At 44.2% G+C, this 17,924-nt stretch overlaps 1 protein-coding gene across 7 annotated transcripts in view; it reads left to right on the top strand.

The window, feature by feature from the left end:
- Positions 1-17,924, top strand: part of mrtfba (myocardin related transcription factor Ba) — a 44,425-nt gene that overhangs the window by 2,921 nt on the left and 23,580 nt on the right. For 4 of the 7 annotated variants that reach the window (XM_049015107.1, XM_049015105.1, XM_049015106.1 and 1 more), the window contains exons 2-3: positions 7,500-7,582; positions 16,261-16,489. In XM_049015107.1, the coding sequence (XP_048871064.1) occupies positions 16,336-16,489 (154 nt within the window). In that variant the 5' untranslated portion in view covers positions 7,500-7,582; positions 16,261-16,335. Of the gene's footprint in view, positions 1-7,499; positions 7,583-8,382; positions 8,489-8,631; positions 8,947-16,260; positions 16,490-17,924 lie in introns of all 7 variants that reach the window. The other 3 variants (XM_049015104.1, XM_049015103.1, XM_049015102.1) reach the window with 3 other exon arrangements.

Raw genomic sequence — 17,924 nt, 5'->3', positions numbered from 1 at the left:
GTTGTTTTTTCAACTGACATGTGTAGTTGAAGGATACTGGCCCAGCAGGGATATGGCCTTGATAAAGAAATAGTCTGGCTGTCTGGTTTTGGCTTTGATTGCTTTAAAATAAAAAAGTCTTGTATAAGCTTTTGAAATAAGTGAGGAGCAGGGTTTGGGAGATCTGCAGTGATCTTGGTGGCCTTTCTGGATTTGTAGAGCACCGCTACGGAAGGTTGGAGCCAGTCATCACCTAAGCATACTTGACAGTTCGCTGAAATTGGTTTTTGAACTGTGTGGTATTGGATTCACACCAGATGGTGATAGAAGAAGTTATCACACACTCAACAAAGTCTCTGTAGAACTGTACGAGAATAACTTGTTCAGTGCCAGGTGTCTTGGGATGTCTTAAGAAGCACATGTGCCACTGTGCTTTCTTTATAGTGCAAGTGACATTTTCATCCCGGTGGAGTTGGCTTGAGAATTTACAGGATTGCACCGGATTGACTGTAGTGTCCTGGCTAACTGGATGGGGGCTTGTGAGAGCCAAGTAAGGCTTGCTACTCAGTCTTAGTGCCGAGTAAGGCTTGCTACTCAGTCTTAGTGCCGAGTAAGGCTTGCTACTCAGTCTTAGTGCCGAGTAAGGCTTGCTCCTCAGACTTGGCGCCGAGTAAGGCTTGCTCCTCAGACTTAGCGCCGAGTAAGGCTTGCTCCTCAGACTTGGCGCCGAGTAAGGCTTGCTCCTCAGACTTGGCGCCGAGTAAGGCTTGCTCCTCAGACTTGGCACCGAGTAAGGCTTGCTCCTCAGACTTGGCGCCGAGTAAGGCTTGCTCCTCAGACTTGGCGCCGAGTAAGGCTTGCTACTCAGACTTAGCACCGAGTAAGGCTTGCTACTCAGACTTAGCACCGAGTAAGGCTTGCTACTCAGACTTAGCGCCAAGTAAGGCTTGCTATTCAGATTCAGTGCCGAGTAAGGCTTGCTACTCAGACTTAGTGCCGAGTAAGGCTTGCTATTCAGGCTTAGCGCCGAGTAAGGCTTGCTCCTCAGAATTACTCTAGTTAGTCTGGAAATGTGTGAATCTGTTTGCACAGGGAATGATTAATATTTATCTCGGAGAGTTTTCTCAGTAGTAGATCAGGGTTATGATTGTGTTAGATGCTGATGTAAAATCCATCCCTGGACATTAAAGCAGACTGTGCCACTGGGAGCAATGGGTCCTCAGGTGTCCTGGATGGATGTGTGACAAAGCACAGAGGGGGATTTTGGAAGATTTAACTTTTAGGAAGCATCACCCCCCCATCTGAATGGTCAAATCAGATACTTCTAAGGTGACACAACAAAAAGTCTTACGCTAAACAGACATGACTAATTATGGACGTGTGAAGAAATGAGGGAATATTTACCTGCACAAGCATCAGATGACGATGGCCATTGGAGATTTGCAGGGAATGGAGGAAATAAATCGTGGGATTCGTTTGGAATTCCATTCATAGTCAGTAGTCTTGTTCACTAGGATGTTTTAATGGCTGCAGAAATCCATGATGGCTTTCGCTATTTGTTGGGGCAAATATTTCATTCACTGCAGAAGAAGAGAGAAACATTCAGCTTCATAACAGCTGTTTCCCAATTTGGAGGCAGAAATTGAAAAAAAAAATGTTGGGAGAGCACCAATAAAGATATAGAAGATGAAAGATGGAAAGATAGAGATGAAAGTGAGTTCTGAAGTGATGCAGGTGCACATCAAACAGATTGTCTGATGAGCCCCGAGCTGCAGCGTCGACTCGTTATAAACCAGTGGCTTGTTCTTTTTTAAACAGTCACATTTAGATCATTTCTATGTAACAAGTCCAGACTATATTTGCAATCAGACTGAGCTTTGCAGGGAAATAAACCAATTATAATTTAGATTAAAGTTATTTATGTCTGTCTTTTAAATAGTAGTAATCATCGTTAGTTTCCGAAAGTTGTAGTGGACTTAATGGCTCAAGTAATTCAAGAACTTAGTCTGCTTGCTCATGCATTATACTGTATATTTTGTACTGAATCCATTCGCAAATATTCTGCTATTAAGTGGTCTTGGTGGTTTTGACTCAGCCCACAATACCTGTTTATATTTCTGCTTTCATGAACGTACTGAAAATCTCTCATTCAGTCACTTGTGATCTTTCACTTACCCTTTATTGTCTCAGTGAGATCACCATTCGTAACTGAGCAGTCATGCACAGGCTGGTGTGTACCTCTGTGGGCTTGGACACTGTGCTCATGGCTGGAAGGTTGTCAGTTCAAATCCCGTGACTGGCATAGTTGTTGTACAAACCCTAGCAGGCTTGTAAAATTAAGGCGCATGTTGAATCGTATGAATAGTGTAAATTCCTTCTTTAACTCTCATATGAATATTTGCCATAGATATGAAGTGACATTGGATTGTAATTCATCGCCCGGGGACCACCTGGACTGCCAAAGTCTCCAGATCTTTTTCCATTTGCTACTAAGCCTTAACATACCGAGTGTGGAATGGCTTGGCAAGCCCTGTGTTACTAATGTTACTGCGTAAGTTTTCCTGGGGTGCAGCAGCGTGTGCGAAACGCTGTCCTCCAGTAGGACGTCTGCTCAGTGTCAGCCATCTCCATCCACGCACGCTCTGCTCTGTCAGCGCTGGGCGGTGCGGCTTGCCGGAGAGAACGCTGCTCTCATGGAGCGCAGAGTAAATACCATGGGCTCAAATTTAAGGGCTCGTTCATCTGTGTGAGATGGTGCTTGCCGGTATCAAATACGCGCGCTGACGAGAAGCGTGAAACGATATCGTATCATCGATCTCACTGAGCTCACTGAAGGTTCTGCAAGATGAATTGCAGCTACATTATGCTCCCAGTTATACATTTTTCTGGATCTTCTTCTTTAAAAAAGTAAATCCCGCATTTAAGTTGGTGTGTCTTGATCGTTATTAGTAAAGAGAGTGTCTCGCATTCTGAAGGTTTCGCTTCGTTTGGCTCGCGGTAGCACAGGCATCTTAATCATCTCTTTATGGGATCATTTAAAAGCAGCTCGGCTTCCAATTTCCTCCTGAATATGTATTTATTAACTGCTTTGAACGCTGCCAACAATGCCGGTGCAGGGGCTTTTTGAGACCAAATCCTGCTTTCTGCCGTCCTAATGCTCTGATACTGATCCCTGACTGGCACATGGCGCAGGTCTGAGGAAAGTCGCGCATTCGCCTGCGCATTCGCCTGCGCCTGATTAACATGCATCTGATGCTGATGGATGTGGGACTCGCCTGCCCACAGAAGATCACGCTCTGCTGCCCACGAGCAATGTGCCTCTGCTGCTAGCCAGGCCAGGAAGAACCCTCTACTGATCCCTCTGGATCTTTCTATCATATCTGATGCTCTATGCCTCCCTTTGCTCTTTTGTTTTTATTGTCTATATTTATCTTTTTTTTTATTATATATGATGTTATTCACACACACACACACACATATATATGCCTTTATATTAGGCTGTGTGCCAGGTACTTCTATGGTGAGTAGCTTTCTGGAAAAGCTGGATTATCACTGTCGGGTGTGATGCTGTGACTGTTATGGTGGTTCTGTAGGTAGGACTGCTCCCTCACATCTCCAGGGTTGTGTGTTTGAATCCCACCTCCATTCCGTGTGTGGAGTTTGCATGCTCTCTCCGCATTATGCAGATTTCCTTCTCAAATGGAATGCATGCCTTTATGTTGCCCACGGTCTTTGTGCCCGGTGATGGTATCCCATCCAGAATAGAACCCAGCCTTGTCCCCTGTTCTGCCTGGGGTCAGCTCCAAGCCCCTTCGCCAACTCTGATCGGGATAAGCCGTAGGACGATAGGGGTTTAGGCTGAGTACCTTGCTTGCCATACTATACCGTGTTTCTGCCTGGAATGTAAATCGTCATATAAGTTTCAAGTTCAACGGCTGTCCAAATATAGTAGGAGACCCATGATCTAAAGAAGACTCGGGAATGCAGTCTGTCCACAGACCCTGCTCTGTTTCACCATCCATACAACATTGCTCTCTGACGAAGGCTTCGTTCCTTTTCCGAAAGTCTCCTCTGCTGATAGACGTGCTCAGTCTTTTCCCCTTACTGGCTTGGCAGCGGGTGCATGGCCCTCGTACCCTGCCGCTTCTGTCTTCCAGCATAGTCGCATGTTTACGGAGACCCTTGCAGGTCTGGCTTGTGTTTTCTGTCTCTCTTGCGTTGGAGTTTATTCTCGTACTGCTTTTAATGCCTGTCATTCATTAACTGCATGTATAGCAGTTACTGCTTGCTGTTAAACTCAACGTAATGTTAATGTTAACCTGTAAAGGAAAACCTGGTCTGTACTTTTAAATGAGCCTATAATCTGTCAGGAAATACCCCGTCAGGTGACTAATTACAATATGGTATTGTAGAGGGTACAAGCCAACCTAGAACATGAGATGGATTTGTCAGCCAGCAAGCCTTTCAAAAGTAGCACAAGACCTCGGAAACTGTCAACTGAGTCATTATTTAGTTTAAAAGTACAAAGAAAAGAATTAAAGTGAAAGAGGTGTGAGGTGCTTTCCAGGTTGCGTTTGCCTGTTCCTGACTGGTCGTGAATCCCGTCACTGTCGGCAGATTTGTTCTCCGGCTAAATGTCTCCTGTCGGTCGAGCCAGACCGTCCGCGCCCTGCAAAGTGCAAGATATGTGAGACGCTTGCATACTTCTAGATGCCTGGGGGACGCCTTATTGCGTGTCACCTGTGCTACGATGGAACACTTTCTTTGGCTACCATCATTGATCAGGGGAGGCCTGGGTCTTCACTCGAGAGTCATCACCGGTGCCCTTACGGTCCCTGTAAAATCCAGAAGCTTCTTTTCCTATTTTAATCTGTTTAGTTTCTTAGCAGACGTAAAGGGATGATGAAGCTCTTGCGCGCCTGTAGTTGAGGCCCCTTGAATTTCTTCAGAGTGAATGTGAGTGTTTTTTTTCCCCCCCTCTGTTTTCGTAACCCTCCCCCCCACCAACACACACACTGCAGTGTGGCTCTACTTCCTGCTGGCCGCTATTCTTAGCTTTCCAGCTGATTTGCTTTGTAGTGGTGACAGAGTAGAAGGGACAGGAGGTTCTATATGTATGTTTACACTGCGGCCCCTGATGAAGCTGCCCTCGCTGTATGCACGCCCCTGCTTCACCATTCCACCTCATCCTGTACCATTCGGTGAAACGTTCCCCTCTTGCTTTGAACCATTGGACTTTCCCATTCTAAAAACACCTCGCATGAAGGCTGAAAGCGTGTCTTGCTGGCGAATTGGCCCCTAACTTCTGCACCCTTCCTTGCACGCGAGCTTTTCCTCTTCATGGGGGGCCGTTTCCGACTCGCTATGGAGCGTTTGGACCCGACTATGTGGCATCAGATCACGCTGTTTGGAGTTTCTCAGCCACACGTGTTTTCTCTGCCGAGGGACCGAAAACCCTACGTGGGTGACTTGCAGCTTTTGTACTGGCAGTAGAGGCGGGACTGGCGGGGGGGGGGGGGGGGGGGGGGCGGGGTTGACTCCGGCTCGTTCTCGTTGGCACAGCCTCATTTGTGGCGTGACTTTGAGTGTGAACGTGGCCCCAGAGCTTTGCAGTGTTAAGTCTTCAGGTCACTGCACGTTAAGCCAGTCCAGCTGCTGTGACTCTGCAGTGTGGCCATGAATTTGTGCAGCCAGAATTGGCCTCCAGGAACACGTTCTGCCACTTCCCAAACCACATGGGACAGCGTCCCGTCGCGGCCAGATTCGCCGATTTAAAATAATAACTGTTTCACTCAGACGTAAAGCTGGACAGACTGGCTGTTGGCCTTGTTGTGTTGGCTTGTTGACCGGTGTCCATTTTGGGGCATTTTCACGCCTCCTGTTGTCAAATGAGCGATGTATCGGCTTTGCTCTCTTCTGTAGAAATGTTATTTCACGCAGTCGTAAGTTGCCACGCGTCTCCTGGACACTGAATTCTGCTGGCTGGCCCACCCCCATTCGCCGCACAGACAGAAATGCACCGCGGTCTATGTGGGACACATGAAGACAATTTCCCCACATGGATGAATGAAGAATTACTGTTCTACTTTATAAACTTCCTGCCGTGTTGCTGCTCAGTGGGCAGATTGCCCAGCTTGGGGTGTTAGACTGTGTGCTACATTCACAACTACATTGTTTCTTTTCCTCACGATTGCTCCGGTTTCATCCCACGAAAGGAAAGCATGTGTTTTAGGTGGATCGCTGTATTTGAGTGTCTCGTGTGTGTTAATTATGTGTCGGACTGGCATCCTGTACGGTTCAGTACTAAAACCCCAGCGCTAACATAGCATCGGTTCCCATATGATCAGTATGTACTGGACAATATTGCAGTGCAGATTTTTGGTGCCTCATTTCAGTGCCAAAGCACTGAAGTGCTTAAAGCCGTCAATTGAAGTATTTGCCCTCTGGTGCATAGGCAGGAGAAGCATCACTGTAGCCCACGCGCTATCGCTAGCTGACATTACACCGTTAGCTAGTAGCTACGTTAAACCCGGTTAAAATGCCTAAAGCTAAATGGTCTGAGGTGTAGCTGCATTTCACTTGAAAGGACTCTGATGCCAGGACGTACAACAAATGTTTCAAAAACAATTGTGTGTTTCCTGGGACACGTCTCAGGCTCTCCACAGTCCTGCACTGGAGAAGTGTTTATGGAAAAAGCATGAATGGATGGTGGGTGCTTGATATCGCCGTTCTCTTCAGCCCATGGCATCAAGCAGAGTGAATTAATTTCCTTCCCAAAGGTTTTTCTTCTTTCAGCCAAAAATTTATTCTCATACATTTTCTATTTATGCTTTGTTCTTTACGTCTTTACAAAGTTGCTTGAGAGTTTTTTTTTCCATCACCTGCCAATTGTATGACTCTATTAACCAGCGATATTGGTGGAGATAAAAATAAACTTGGATACATAGCAAGTCTTATCTGCTCCATATCCAGTGTGAAGATAACTGCAGCTGTGGTGCAATTTCAAAAATAATTTCTGGATATGAGGAAAAGTGCGTGTTTAGCAGATACCTGTTTCCACTGACGTCTGGGGGTGGCACGCAGCCTCTGGCAGTGACGCAGGAGCATTTAGGCAGCGGTTCTCTCACGCTACCTTTTGCAAATGCTGCTTTACTGAAGAGCCACTTATGTGTATAAAATCCGGTCCTGCTGTTGTTGCTCTTGTTGCATGTTCTTACGAATAATTTCCGTTTCCATAGCGATCAATGGGGATGGACTGTATACCAGACTCGAATCCCAGTCTACTTGACATTTTACGGTTGTGAATCTTAAATATATAGATGTGATAAACCCTCTCATCTGTCACTTGAAAGGGTCTGTCATCTTTTTATGATGATCCTTGGCTTTTTTCTTCCCAGAAAACAACCTGTTGGACTAGAATGAACCTTTGTAAGTTTGCTAGATCACCTGGAGGAGGGCCCAGTTTCTGTCCGTTTCCCTAGAACATATGTCACTTATTTTGCTCCTTCTCCCTCTTACAGGTTGCTCACAATGGCCTAGTGTGCTCTGGAGTGAACAGGCGAGGGCAGCTCTCCGCACAGCTGATCGGCACTTTCCCTCGCAGGTAAGTAGAGCCACTAGTTATCTGGTTTGTCACCGAGTTTGTTACATATAACCAAAACTTGTTAGAGGACCCCTGCAAGCCCCTTTACTGCATAAGGTTCGTTCTCTTGTGTCCCCTGGTGAATATTGTCAAGGTTGAAGTGCTGTCATCGCTCTAAGACAGAGGTAGTGTTTCCTGTGTGCGCCGCGTAGCTTGATGTGAACGAGCTTGTTTTCGGTACAGCATGAGGCATAACAGGTTGGATCGGCTGCAAACGCCTTGGGCTTCAGCTCACTTTTTAAACAAACCCTTTATTGGTGTGAGTACGGAGAAGTGGGAGGCTTTAATCAGCGGGATGCTGGCATTTCTGTCACCCATTCAGATCCTAGTGCACAGCTTGCTGGACCTTCAGTCACTGCGATGAAGCTTCATGGTTTCATTTAGCATTATATTCGTCTATTCATCCGTTTGTCTTTCATGCCGATTATCTAGTAAAATAAGATATAATGAGATTTATTGATTCTTCTGCATACAGCAGCAAAGTAGATAAAGTGCAGACAAATAAACATACATTTTCATGGGGGTGGGGGTGGGGGTGGGGGGGCAGCTTGGAGCTGAATCACAGGGCTCATGGGATGCCAGTGCATTTCTGAGCTCACACTCACACACAGTCACTCACTATGGGCTGTATACTTGTACAAAATGAAGCTAAAGCCCAGCGCAGCCTGCTGAGCTCTGACTGCTGCTGCACCGCGCAGTTGGGAGACCCTGGCTGACTGCTTCTCCCATCCCAGCCGCGCTCCGTCTCTCACGCCCTGCAGGCCGCCTGACCCAGACCCGAACCCGCCGTCGGCCGGCCTGCGATCCACACGCGAGGCCCCGCTGCTCTTCTCGGCGTCATAAGCAGCGTGAGTCTACAGACAGCAGGTGTGACCGTCCTGCCTGCAGGATTCTGAAGGTCGTTTGCTGGTTCCTGTAACCATTATGTCGGTCTGGGACGAGTTCAGGTTCTGGCTTGTTTTCTCTGTTTTAAATGACGACTCTGAGGTTTTCCTTTGCATGTTGGATAGTGAATAAACGAAAAGGCAAAGAGTGCGTTGGAATCGTCTCGGAGAAGCTGGGCTGGAGTCAGCGCGGCCTCGTGCACGTTCGCTAAAACGCGCCGATGGTGCCGCTGGAGTCCCAGGTGCAGAACTGCGCCTGTGCTGCGTCTCCCTCATTTCTTGCCTTTCTGTTCATGACCAGCTGCAGTTCATTAAGAGTTCCTTGTTACTTTTTGACTTATTGTGAATAATTTTGCATTTCCTTGGGCGGCTCACCACCTGTCTGTGCTTTTCTCCGGTGGAGCTGGAAGGTCTGCGTTGTTGCTTTCACCGGCACCTTTAGTGAGTAGGCGTGGAATGTTAGTAAAATGATGCATGTATTTACCTGCAAGGGAACTTGCAGAAAATGAATAAATGTGCAATGATATCTGTGTAAATACTAGCTACATAATGCAGACTGTTTATGACTCATGAATTGAATCTTATTTATTCTTTACCGGAATCCCTTAAGCATTTAATTAAAATCTAAACCAGGGAATTTCTGTTTCAGAACTTGTGGTGTTATATTCTTGCATGTATTTCTGTATGTTTTACATATATTTAGTTGATGCATTTTAGTCAACTAGTCCCTGGAGCAATTGTGGCGAAGTACTTTACTTAAGGACCCAACAATAATATTCCTCTACCGACCGTGGGATTTGAACCAGTAACCTTCTGATCACCAGCAGAGAATCCTAACCTGCAGAATAAAACACTGCCCCATTGGTATTTTGTGTAACATTTTCCATTAAAGTTGAATTTTTCAACAAAGGGAGACTATCCACCATGATACATAAGAAATTTTGTTGTTATATGGCAATTCTTTGTTACAGTAATATAAGCTTGGGTTAATGTCTAATTTACACCTGAAATTGTTGTCATGAAACCTATACAACTTTATCGAATTATCCTACCCTGGTTAGCTCAGCAACTGAGCACTGATCAAAGTACACCAGACCAGAAATGGAAACTAGTTGGGTATCAGTCTAAATGATAAAGAAGATGTTTTTTTTACACATTTATTTTACACAATTGGTAGTAGATGTATGGTAAGGAATTGCATTGTGTGGGTACGGTCTTTTGTTTTCCTAAACAAACAGTTTTACCTGCACTTAATAATTAATATCTTAAGATAGGCAGGCAGACACAACATCGTATTTATAAGACGTCTTTTCTTTTCCCTGAGGTCAACTCTGCATCCATGATTCACACACATTAAGGAGCAATGCAGGTGTTTGTGAGAAAAGAATATGACCACTGTTCCTTTTAACTTCCTTCTTATGGAAGGGAGAAGCTAAGCTTTTGGATTACATTGCTATACGGACGCTTCTCTACTTACGAATGAATTACGTTCCGAATGGCCGTTTGTAACTTGAAATGTTCGTAATTCATTATTCAGCATCATTTTTAGGGTATACGCACGTACTAAGAACTATGATGCTGGGAGTACGCATGCTACGCTGCTGCGCGGCGGGAGTAGTGGCCAGAAGTCGTACTAGGCGGAATTGGTATGCAGAAAAAAAAAATTATATTACGGACAGGAAACGGGAACCCAATGAACACAAATTGGACTTACAGTCCTCTTTGTTCATATGTCTGAAAGTTCGTAAGTTGAAAGTTTGTAAGTAGAGGAGAGTGTATTTTCTCACCATGTTAGGGTTACGGTTAGGGTTCCATTGGTTTATTGACATACCATATTAAAGTTCCATCGGTTCACTGACAAACCATGTTAGGGTTCCATTGGCTCATTGACATACCATGTTAAGGTTCCACACCGTGTTAGGGTTCCGCTGGTTTACTAACATACCATGTTAAGGTTCCATTGGTTTATTGACATACCATGTTTGGGTTCCGTTGGTTTATTAACATACCTTGTTAGGGTTCCGCTGGTTTATTGACATACCTTGTTAGGGTTCCGCTGGTTTATTGACATACCATGTTAGGGTTCCGCTTGTTTACTAACATACCATGTTAGGGTTCCGCTTGTTTACTAACATACCATGTTAGGGCTCCGCTGGTTTATTGACATACCATGTTTGGGTCCCGTTGGTTTATTGACATACCATATTTGAGTTCCATTGGTTTATTGACATACCATGTTAGGGTTCCGCTGGTTTATTGACATACCATGTTAGAGTTCCGCTTGTTTACTGACATACCATGTTAGGGTTCCGTTGGTTTATTGACATACCATGTCACATACTTCTTGCATTTTCATTCAAAGTTAGAAAACAAAGCCTGAAATAGCCAATTATACTGCCTTTCCACTGTAGGAACTGTCTGGCCAGCGTATCCAATTGACAGAAAGATGTGAAGATCTTTATCTACCTGTCTGAAAGATGCTGCCTCTATTCCTGTCCATTAAGGTCTGGGTGGTGGTGCTGCTAGGAGGGGGTCAGTTGTCCACACAGGTGCAGGTCAGGAGCCAGGCAGGACTGTAGCCCCCCCACAGCTGGCAGCCCCATGACCGTTCTGTGCTGCAGAAGATTTCCCTGCATCTGCCACAGCTTGAAGATCTGCTGTACCGGGTCCTTTGAAAACCTACCCTAGTGGAAAATGGGCTTTATGACAGAACAAACATGAATTGTGCTTTGGGAGGGGTCACAGATACATCTGATATCTGCTTGAACCCGAGTGTTCATCCGCAGGGAGTGCTCTTTGTTTCAACTTGGGTTCAGCTAAAGCAGGTTTGTGGTGAAAGCAGTACTTCACATGCCTAAGCTACATAATAAAGCCACATGGAATTCCTAAAATAGCTCTCTGTGTTAATTCCTTTAGGATTAGAAGGTGTTTAATGGGAATTTGCTGTAAACATTTAGCCCGATGTCACTGAATTTTTATATACTATTTAGATTTAGGTTCAAACAGTGTTCATTCTCTTTTTACCCTCCTGCCAACCAGCCTTGTCATCTGCCTTTGAACGTTCGTTTGTGCCGTGATGTTTGTCGTGGGGTGAGGAAAAAAGTTGAATTAGTTTGACAGATTTCGCATTGAACTTAATGGATCTAAGCAGAAATCAGCCCATGTTCCTGCTTTATGTGAAACGGTTTTGCTCTGAGTTTACTGCTCCTTTGTAGAACTTATTAAGAAATTAATGAGGGCGTGTGGTGAACGTTGCCAGTGGAGATCCGGGGGTGTAGATGTTTCACTTTGGGGAGGCAGGAGGGGAGGCACAAAGATTACAGAGGTATGGCACCTTTGCCAGAAGGAACAAGCTGCAGTGGGCAATGGGTGGAGATCTGCGGGAGTCATGGGCTCCATGGCTCCCAATGAGGAGCTTGTGAAGGGAATAGTGTAGGTACAGAGGACATAGCCAGCTCTTTTCCTTCCCACCTCTATCTCCTGCAGATCTGATTTTATCCCACTGCTGTATGGATGATGTCTTCAAGAGTCTCTTGTCTCTCTAAAGTCCACCGATGAGCTTCTGAGCTTCATCAGCATATTTTATAAAGATTTATATGTTAAGGAATTATATTTATTAAGAAGACTGTACTGCATGGCTTTCTAATCATAGTACAATGTAGTTGAATACTGAGGAGCTGCAGTTTGGCCCACTGTCTTGATTATGGCATTTACAGGAATCTCCTGCTTCGCAGGGTCTTTGAGTGCTTGCATCATACACATGGGATTATGTCCAGACAGAACGTGCTGTACTAAGAAGTGCGTGAGTGACCACAGCCATTCCTTGTGATTTTCATTAATAGTGCAAGTTCCACCCATGTGCCCAACAAAGCTGGTTGATTTCTTGCCAGACCCTGCTTTTCCTTATGGGAAACACCTTTCTCTTTTCATCTCATTTTATGACTCCCAGTCCATGTATCGGCTATTATTATATCCTTAGTTTGCCTTTTCTTAACAACTATCCAATAGTACAGGACACATTCCGGAACTCTGGAGCTGTTCTGGAGATGGGGCCGCAGGTGTTTGATTGAATGCTGGAGATCCATTCAAATCACTGTGAAGGATTATGCCCTATGAGCCCTCTTTGCTTTTCAGTGTTTGTTTAAATTTCTAAAACTCGTTTTGGTGACATACGTAAAGTGTGTTCTAGGTCTGTTAGACATTTTCAGGCAGCTCTGTCCTATCAGTTACATTGTTGCATTGTTACATTGTTACATTTTTGCATTGTTACATTGTTGCATTGTTGCAAGCTTAATTGTGTAACTGAGCAGGTAGCAACTATTTCGTATTTCTCCTTGTTTGTAGGTAACCTTCTATACATGTATATGTTGGCTTTTATTGAATGTGAGAACAGAAAAAACTGAAAAAGTTAAGAATTTTGATAATAAAAATCTGGGAGCCTGGCAGCTAAGAAAGTCTGTATTAGAGTGTCATGATCCCACACAATGATACAATGGATGATTCTCTCATAATGACTTTCATCACCCACCATAGAACCTCCTAATTGCTCATGTCATACTGAGTCTATCCAAAATGACTCAGACCTCTTAATTTATACACACCTGGAATTATTTATAATTGTTATTACATCAGAATTCTCAGGTAGGGGATGGTTTTAAAATCTGACATGAACATGTGTTCAAGCCAGTCCTTCACCTGAAATAATTTGAAAAAATTCTATTGATTCTGATCCATGACTGGAGAACCTGGAGTATTTATGAAATGCAATGGTTTACTTTTTCAGAAAAAAATATTTTATTTTTCTTTGAGAATTAAATGCTAAAAATATTCATCATGATTTAGAATCAATAGCCTGCTCGAGTCCCCAACAAGGATGTTGGTATTCTGCCAAGGATGGGATTCGAACTGACGACATTCTGATCAGAGTATCAGAGGCCTCAGTCGCTAAGTCACATACCGGCCCATAGATACCGCTGTGCATAGCTAAAACTGGGTCAGATCTTCTGGAAAGACCACTTAATGGTACCACTTCTGTGGAATGTCATGGCGGTCTGGGAGTTTCAGAGTTTTTTTGTATCATTTACAGGAAAACCAGAGTCTGCAGAACTGGGTGGGGATTAAATATGAGGCAGGATCCAGGGATGATGAGATCAAGTCTGGCTTCAGGATTCTGTGGTTTTAACCTCTGCGAATGCCTGCGAGACGGTTCTACATGTCCGTGTCCAAACCGCACTGTGACAACACTGCTGCCTCTTACTCCTTGATGGACATCGATGTTTACATGCCCATCATTGTAGGCAGGGTTGCGGCAGGCATATGGAGACCCTGACAGATTCAGGGCCCCCCAACACTTTACTTGGGCCCTTGAATACGTACAATTATGACTTTTATTAGGTGAGGGGGGCCCCAGGTGACATTTTGTCAGTGGGTTTACCGGTGAAAATGGGGACTTATGGCAAATTCTTGCACGGTGTTCGAGAATCAGTCCTGGAATGCTCTCATTTTCCTTTTCAGGCGCCTCATCTTCTTAGCTTTTACCTCGTCGTATCCCTTTTAGCCGTTTCTTTCGGAGTGAGTAAAGATTAAAAAGTGTGGGAATAAAATGTGTTTCCTTCCAGTGGGTAATCGGAATGCTTCGCAGCTCTAAAATTGCTCTCCGGGATATGCCGGGTAATTCTTTTCCTGCCTGCTTGGCCATACCTTGATAACAGGAAGAGAGTGTTGTCATCCAGCTGGGCTTCCATAGCAGTCACACCTACTTAACATGCCAGTAGCTGGGAGAACAAAGCGACTGGCTGAATAGTGCCTCCATTGTGTGTTATAGATCTAGTCGTTGGTTGTATATTCCGAGTAAAATGGGGTACTGAGTTTTGTTCTTTGGCAGAGAAGCTGCCATTCTCACTCATGAAGAATAAGCCGAGTGAGTATTGTAAACAGATCTTTCACCATAGCATGACTGAGATTCACTTGATAGCAGTTGGAGCTCAGCAAAGTCTGCTAAGCACTGCTAGCTCATTAGACTGAAATGCAGAATATCTTTCAAGGAGAGAGGGTTACTTTTTCCAAATGAAAACTAGTTTAAGTCGGGCGACCGAACCTCTACAAACACTCTGGTAGGTCAGCAGTTTGCTCTATATCCCAGAAGTCCCTCAAAAATAGGCTAATGTAGTCTGCTATCACAGAAGCTATCTTCTGGAGACTAGGGACCTAGCATTGGGTTCATGTTACAAGTGGCATTGGTGCATTGAGGTGGCAGATCTGAAACTGAGAGATCTTTATGGCTGCGTCGTGTCATTTGTAACCCTCTCAGAATTTTTGTTCCAGGGAGAAAGACCTCCTTTTTAGGAGAAAAGCTCTGCATGCCCCCTTCTTTTGGCCAAAGGGTTTGATTTGTTTTGATTACTGACAATCTTCCTTAATCTCTTAAAACATCACCAAACTTTTGGAAAGATTTTTCGTTTGCAGCTTTTCAGTGTAATTTATTTTTCTTTTGTTTTCCTGCTTTGAATAAGAGTCATTTTTCAACATCCTGGAGCCTTTTGCTGTCTTGGCTTCTGTGATTAGTTCCAGAAGACCTGGATCATGCCCTCGTTTCAGTGTGGATGACACGTCTAGCACATAGTGATTCAACACCAATATTTCACCAGAAATATTAGTAACGATGTTGAAGATACTGCAGGACTATCCCACTGATAGTGTTATAAGTATAGAACAGCCTCGAAAGTCGGAAGTTGATGAAATGCTAATCGAGGCACTATTTACAGAGCGAGTGAACACAGTCTCAATATGAAACCAATTACGAAGCAGTTTATCATTGCGGCTGGGCCTGTTTTGGATCCATGGTTACCGTGCTGTTTGTTTACTCACCAGAACTTTAAAATTTCTCTGTTCACCGAAGTGACGGTCCTATTTTCATCATTTCCAGTGTGGTGTATCTATTTCCATCGTACTTTTTAGAATGTTCTATGGTAGTAAATAAAGCACTGTCCTTAACGGACGAACTTCTAGTGTATGTTTTGGGTAATCCATGTTTTGAGTCTGATGTATGTCAACTTCTTTTTATAAACAGATCATATCACCCTGCCATGTCATTTTTGGGGGCCAACAGTGTATTAGAACTTTCAGCTTCATGAACAGGCTCTTATATATATCTCTTATATGACCTGCTTAGAATATTTTCTGTCATGATTATTTTATGCAATTGAAATTTAAAAATTTTGATTTGTCCACCATAAGTTCAGTTTTTGAGTAAGAATTATTTAAAAAATATGTACTGTAGTGTAGTGTAGTGTAGTACTCGAATTGTGATCATTTGTCAGGTAGATGGATGGATGAAAAGAACTGTATTGATATTGGGCCGAAAAAAGTTTATGGTAAATTGGGTGGGATACTTCCAAACTTTGTAGCTCGTGTTGGGGAACTTACCCAGAAAAGTAATCCATTACAGAGGTGGAAATTTTCATTATAGAAAGTACAAATCCAGACCAAGGTTAGGTTTCAACCAACCAACTGTGACTCTTTATGCTCCACTGGTTGGTTGAAACAAAACCTTGGTCTGGATTTGTACTTTCTGGACTGGAATTGTCCACCTCTTTCTCTAATGTATTACCTTTGTGAATAACTTCCCCAACACTGCTTATAGCATGCTAGCAACTGCAACTAGTTTATACTACACAGTGTTACTGTAAATCAGGCAATTTAGTTCATAGGATATGGATATACACTGAACTTAAATAAATTCTCTTCAATTTCCAGGCAGTACGTGGGAAGCACTGAGGGTCCGAGACTCAGTTCTTGCTGGTAGACCCCTGACTCCTTCCCGCAGGAGAGATGGAGCCTCAGGGGCTGCTGGATGTAGAGGGTGATGCAGGGATGCTGGGGCTGCTGGTTCCCAGTCCACAGAGTGAGACTGTGACCCACGAGCTGGAGGAACTGTCGCTGCAGCCTAACCAGAACCTGCCAACCCTCAACGAACGCAAGAATGGTAAGTAGTGGCTGTGTGTGGCCCTCAGGCATCTGATGTCTGGCCTCCCAACTCCCTGAAGCTTGAGTGTCACAGCATATCTTAGACCTGGCTTAGCAGTCTCAGTATGCTTTATTAGACAGGAATTATAGGGCCCCTTAGCCATTAGAAACACTCGTAATTTATCCCTTTATCTGCTGGGAAATTTGGTGGGAACCAAATTACACTTCATAATCATAATTAAAAGGGTTTCTAAAATCTGTTTATCTTCATTATTCAATTATATATTTTTTATCTTAAATAGTTTTAGATTGTATTTATTATCTTCTGGAAAGTATTCACTTCATAATTTTTAACTTCCTGTTGAAACTTTGCACTGTTTTCTGACAGAATTCCTTAAACTGATTCGTGAGAGCAAGGGCTGAAGGGTGGCATGTTTTCCGAAATCAGGGGTGTTTGCAGAGACCCAGGTTCAGTGACCTTTGATGCAGGAAGGCTTGAAATACCATCTGTCAAAATGATTCACTACCCAACTATAAGCTGTGAACCATGAATGGGGTATTTGTGCCCTCAGGCTGATTACAGATGACTTCTCAATGATTGTTTCCATAAAGTAGGTTAATACCATGGCAGAACTTATTAACTTATTAGGTTCCCCTTTTTGCTCTAGTCCCACTGATGTCATATTTACTGGTCTCTTATGTAGAGCAGTCTGAAGCACGACATGATCCCATTCCTATGTAGAGCAGTCTGAAGCATGACGTGATCCCACTCCTATGTAGGGCAGTCTGAAGCACGACATGATCCCACTCCTATGTAGGGCAGTCTGAAGCAGGACATGATCCCACTCCTATGTAGAGCAGTCTGAAGCACGACATGATCCCATTCCTATGTAGGGCAGTCTGAAGCATGACATGATCCCACTCCTATGTAGGGCAGTCTGAAGCAGGACATGATCCCACTCCTATGTAGAGCAGTCTGAAGCATGACATGATCCCACTCCTATGTAGAGCAGTCTGAAGCATGACATGATCCCATTGCTATGTAGTGCAGTCTGAAGCACGACATGATCCCACTCCTATGTAGAGCAGTCTGAAGCATAACATGATCCCATTCATATGTAGAGCAGTCTGAAGCATAACATGATCCCATTCATATGTAGAGCAGTCTGAAGCACGACATGATCCCATTCCTATGTAGAGCAGTCTGAAGCACGACATGATCCCATTCCTATGTAGAGCAGTCTGAAGCATGACATGATCCCACTCCTATGTAGGGCAGTCTGAAGCACGACGTGATCCCATTCCTATGTAGAGCAGTCTGAAGCATGACATGATCCCACTCCTATGTAGAGCAGTCTGAAGCATGACATGATCCCATTGCTATGTAGTGCAGTCTGAAGCACGACATGATCCCACTCCTATGTAGAGCAGTCTGAAGCATAACATGATCCCAT

The sequence above is a fragment of the Brienomyrus brachyistius genome, chromosome 5, assembly GCF_023856365.1.
Source record: "Brienomyrus brachyistius isolate T26 chromosome 5, BBRACH_0.4, whole genome shotgun sequence".
Taxonomy (NCBI): Eukaryota; Metazoa; Chordata; class Actinopteri; order Osteoglossiformes; family Mormyridae; genus Brienomyrus; species Brienomyrus brachyistius.
Note: the sequence above shows the minus strand (reverse complement) of the source record. Positions and strands in the feature narration are given on the sequence as shown.